Below are 4,704 nucleotides of genomic sequence, written 5' to 3'. Positions count from 1 at the left end.
AAACACCCCTGCTCACTAGCTCCAGACACCAGCTGAATGAAACTTGCTCATTATCTTGGGCAGCAGTGGCAGGCCTGTGAGATGCTGCCAGCCTTTTGCCACCACAGCTGTGATGGTGTAGGAGCCACTGGAGTCACTGCTGGGTGATGACCTTGCTGGGAGTCCCATGAAGTGCATGCTGCTCCTCTTGCAGAAGGAAGAGAGGGCCTTAATGCAGTCTGTGAGAAGGGTTAGTGCAGGAAAAGAGTGAGGAAGTGCAGCAAGAGGTTATGGACAGTGGCTTGAAGAGGGAAGATTTAGACAGTGAGGGAGATCAGTAAGGAGGAGCCTGAATTGAGACAGTTAAAGTGGTGGGATCCAGCAAGACTTGGAGACAAATTGGTCCAAGATGGCTCTGGCCCTGGGTAGAAGCACTGAAGTGCATCTACCTTGTTGCTAGAAGGAGAGGCTAATCAGCTCTGCCTTCCCTTTATGACGCTTAGGCCAGGCAGCCAGCCAGCGAGCTGGAGCAGAGCCAGGGGACAGAAATGGGCACAAAGTCTGAGTGTAAGAGATGGACAAAGCTGAAATTGGCCCACTCCTGCTGAAGGGTCTCACTTAGTGTAGGTGAAGACCAGTCAATTAAGGCTGCAATACTTGCTAACATACCTCCAGTACAACCCAATTACAGCCACTCGTGAACTACACATCTGCTTGTTCAACCTGCTAGAGAAGCAGATGCGCTATATTCCGTTGACTCTTAACCAAAGACCAAACGGACAGGTTTGCTGTTCAGAGGTTTATTTTCAGTTTCCAGGCACAGTCTCTTGACTACGATACAGTCCACAATATATTCTAGTTACTTCATCCAGCACAGGGAGGTGCCATCTCTGGCTTGCTGTTCCATACATATGGAACACTTTCTCCAGTAATTAGGGTGACATCGAGGGGACGCCAGCTGTTCTGTTAAGATATATGTTTTTAGCAACCACAGTTTAATATTCATCGTCACCTTCCTCCACCTCCTCAGCAGAGTCCCTGCCAACTTCCTCATAGTCCTTCTCTAGAGCAGCCAGGTCCTCCCTGGCTTCGGAGAACTCCCCCTCCTCCATCCCCTCCCCCACATACCAATGCACAAAGGCCCGTTTCGCGTACATCAGGTCAAACTTGTGATCCAGACGGGCCCAGGCTTCTGCAATAGCTGTGGTGTTGCTCAGCATGCAGACGGCCCGCTGCACTTTAGCCAAGTCTCCCCCCGGCACCACGGTCGGGGGCTGGTAATTGATGCCCACCTTAAACCCAGTTGGGCACCAGTCCACAAACTGGATGGACCTCCTGGTTTTGATGGCTGCTATGGCTGCATTCACATCCTTGGGCACCACATCCCCCCGGTACAGCAGGCAGCAAGCCATGTATTTGCCTCGGCGAGGGTCACATTTCACCATCTGGTTGGAGAACTCAAAGCAAGCGTTGGTGATTTCGGGCACCGAGAGCTGCTCGTGGTAGGCTCTCTCTGCCGAAATTATGGGTGCATAGGTAGTGAGGGGGAAATGTATGCGGGGATAGGGCACCAAATTAGTTTGGAATTCAGTGAGATCCACATTCAAGGCACCATCGAACCTCAGGGAAACCGTGATGGACGACACTATCTGGGCTATCAGCCTGTTGAGGTTGGGGTAGGAGGGACGCTCAATGTCAAGGTTCCGGTTGCAGATGTCGTAAATGGCCTCATTATCCACCATGAAAGAACAGTCCGAGTGCTCCAGCGTGGTGTGGGTGGTCAGGATGGAATTGTAGGGTTCCACCACCGCAGTGGAGACCCGGGGAGCAGGGTACACCGAGAACTCCAGCTTGGACTTCTTCCCAAACTCCACCGAGAGACGCTCCATCAAGAGTGACGTGAATCCAGAGCCTGTGCCTCCTCCGAAGCTGTGGAAGACCAGGAAGCCTTGAAGGCCACTGCACTGGTCAGCCTGCACAAGGTCAGAAGACATAGAACTAATGTTGGTCATGCCACTCACAGTAAACCCCAACACAGCAATCACACGGGAGTGAGATACAATTATTCCTCTTGACTTTCAGCCAGACATAAGCTTTCAAGCTAGATATCTAGCCAGTGAGAGGCCAGTGCCTGACAGCACTAAATCTGCTACTGAATGAGCAGCTGTCTTTCAGTAAGAGTCCCAGTGCTACAGGAGTATTTGAGAAGCCCCCACAAGGAGCTCTATTTCCAGGCTAACTATGGGAAGAGCAAGTCACGGCTTTGCTTCCTTATAGCAGGAGTGATGGGCTCTATGGCTGCTATACTTAGCTCACCTCAGCCATCAAAGAGAATGAGGAGCACAGCAGGAAGGAAATCCCTGGACTGAAGTTCTACCAACTCCCCCACAGTCCTGTTAAGTCCCTCATCCCTCACCAGAGTTATTCCGGGCTAGTTTAGATGGGTTGCAGTCCCTTCGACTTCTAAAGGGAAGTACCGAAAAGGAGTTTGCCCACTTACCATTTTACGAGTCCTGTCAACCACGGGATCTATGATTTCCTTCCCAATGGTGTAGTGGCCACGGGCATAGTTGTTGGCAGCGTCCTCCTTGCCACTGATCAGCTGCTCAGGATGGAACAGGGAGCGGTAGGTACCAGTTCGGATCTCGTCTGTAAGGGAGGAGGGGTCATGAACACCTTCAGGGCCTCAGCTTCAGAGCTGTGATTTGGTCATAGTTTTATTGTAGAGCATGTTCCAGGGTTTCTGTAGTACCCAAACAATCAACAGCCATCTGTGCACTATGGCCCAGATCCACAAGGTATTTGGGCTCCTAACTTCCATGGAAGCCAACAGAAGTTGAGACTAAACAGCTTTTGTGGATCTGGGCTCAGACAGGATTACCACCAAACACCGGGTTATCTGCTCCATGTCAGAAGTTACTGAGAAATGGAGAGGAAGGTGTGTTTTCTCCTCTTCCCAGCAGGTCAGTGATAGAAACTCTAAGGAGGGATCTGGCCTATGCAGATTCCAGTGTCTTACCAATGACGGTGGGTTCCAGGTCTATGAACAGCGCTCTGGGCACGTGCTTCCCAGACCCAGTCTCACTGAAGAAGGTCCCAAAGGAAGAATCAGCTTGCCCCAAGGACTTCTCCAAACAGATGATTCCATCTGGCTGGATCCCATGCTCCAGACAGTACAGCTCCCAGCAGGCATTGCCCATCTGCACGCCAGCCTGGCCAATATGGACAGAAATACACTCCCGCTGCATGGGGAAGAGGCACACAAAGAAGTTGCATCCATGAAATGGTGGTGTTAACTGTGTGGTTCAGTCAGTGTTTCATGCCCAGAAACAGGGAGTCCGTCACTCCACTTCCATCCCTGCTCAGAGCTACAGTGCTGCTCAAGAGCAGCTGGGTGTGAGGAGGTTCATCCACCACTTCTGGGAATGTGACTAGACCAATGGGCTCAATTTCCAGCTGTTCAACTATAGCCTTGTCCTATGTGCAGAGCCCTGTTAAGGCAACATTAAACCAGGATCACCCGATCAATAGACAAGCAGGGTTGTAGCTTCGTTACTGGACAGAGCTACCTGCCAGGCTACCATGGCTACTTGGAGCCATGTCTAACTATTGTTCTCCAACAGCATGTGGGCCAGAAGGTTAAGACAGTTTGCTTATTTCTAGTGAGGGATGTGTATGGTTCAGTGCAGTTAGAACTGCTAGAGTGGGAAAACTCCTGGCCTTATGGAGTGAAGGGCAAGTGGAATTCCAGTACTGAAGATGTGACTGGCGTGACATTCCTAAGACCAGCCCATTTTCAGGATTGTTCTACAAGAACATGGCAGAGCATCCCGAGTCTTGCCCAGCTTCACCTTGATGATATGCAATGCTTTCAACACACATCTTTCATATGGCAATAACATATTAGATACTGGACTGCAGCACTGCTCTGGCTGTACTATTTCCGAGATTATCTGCACTGACACGACACTAAAAGGAGTAATACCTTTGTCCCCACCTTGTGTGCTTTGAGAGTGCTCTCCAAGCTGGTGAGAGCTGGGGAATTAATTTTACTAGTGTGAGCCAGGCAGCACCAGTAGTTTTGGAAGAGAAATTCCTTTCTGGTGTAATCATCAGAACCCCCATTAACTAATTCCAGTTCTTTCCTGTATGTTACCTACCATGAATGGAGACCTATTGCCTGGCATGAACACAAGGGGGCAGAGTTGGTTTGGAACAGTTTTTTCCCTCCTGCTGATAATAGCTCATCTTAATTAGCCTCTTAGAGTTGGTAGGGCAACTCCCAGCTTTTCATGTTCTCTGTACATGTGCATCTCTATCTTCTTACTATATTTCCATTCTATGCATCATATGAAATGGGCTGTAGCCCATGAAAGCTTATGCTCAAATAAATTTGTTAGTTTCTAAGGTGCCACAAGTACGCCTGTTCTTTTTGCGGATACAGATTAACACAGCTGCTACTCAAACCCTTAACTATGCATTAGCATTCAGGGAATGAAAAAAATGGAACCGTATTGAACCATCACTGAGTTAAGCCTTCCTGCAGCTGTGCTAGCTAAGAAAGAACATTCAGTATGGTCAGTGTTAAGGTTATCCTGAGGTGAGGGAAGGTGAGCTGTGCCTGTTCCTTGGGGGAAAACCAATGATTAGTCCAGACAGGGAAGGCTTAGGTCTAAGTTACAAGTAGGGAACCAGGTTAGATCATCCAGCTTCTCTCCCCCCATT

The 4,704-nt window shown here is 49.5% G+C and overlaps 1 protein-coding gene across 1 annotated transcript; it reads right to left on the bottom strand.

The window, feature by feature from the left end:
• Nucleotides 1-974: 974 nt before the first annotated feature.
• On the bottom strand, nt 975-3,236 carry LOC115658026 (tubulin alpha-3 chain-like). Its single transcript, XM_030576523.1, has 3 exons — nt 2,999-3,236; nt 2,480-2,628; nt 975-1,952 (listed from the first exon to the last, which is right to left on the bottom strand). The coding sequence occupies exons 1-3, from the start codon at nt 3,225-3,227 to the stop codon at nt 975-977; spliced, it is 1,356 nt and encodes a 451-aa protein (XP_030432383.1). The 5' UTR covers nt 3,228-3,236.
• Between the last annotated feature and the right edge of the window lie 1,468 nt (nt 3,237-4,704).

The sequence above is a fragment of the Gopherus evgoodei genome, chromosome 1 (genome assembly GCF_007399415.2).
Source record: "Gopherus evgoodei ecotype Sinaloan lineage chromosome 1, rGopEvg1_v1.p, whole genome shotgun sequence".
Classification (NCBI taxonomy): Eukaryota; Metazoa; Chordata; order Testudines; family Testudinidae; genus Gopherus; species Gopherus evgoodei.
This window is presented reverse-complemented; position numbering and strand designations above follow the sequence as displayed.

What these genes read in the sequence shown, in the direction of transcription:
- LOC115658026 (XM_030576523.1), bottom strand. Translation starts at nt 3,227, where the DNA reads ATGCAGCGGGAGTGTATTTCTGTCCATATTGGCCAGGCTGGCGTGCAG. An exon ending in CCTGGAACCCACCGTCATTG is followed by an intron (nt 2,629 to 2,998) that starts GTAAGACACTGG and finishes CCTCCCTTACAG; the next exon opens with ACGAGATCCGAACTGGTACC. An exon ending in TTGACAGGACTCGTAAAATG is followed by an intron (nt 1,953 to 2,479) that starts GTAAGTGGGCAA and finishes GACCTTGTGCAG; the next exon opens with GCTGACCAGTGCAGTGGCCT.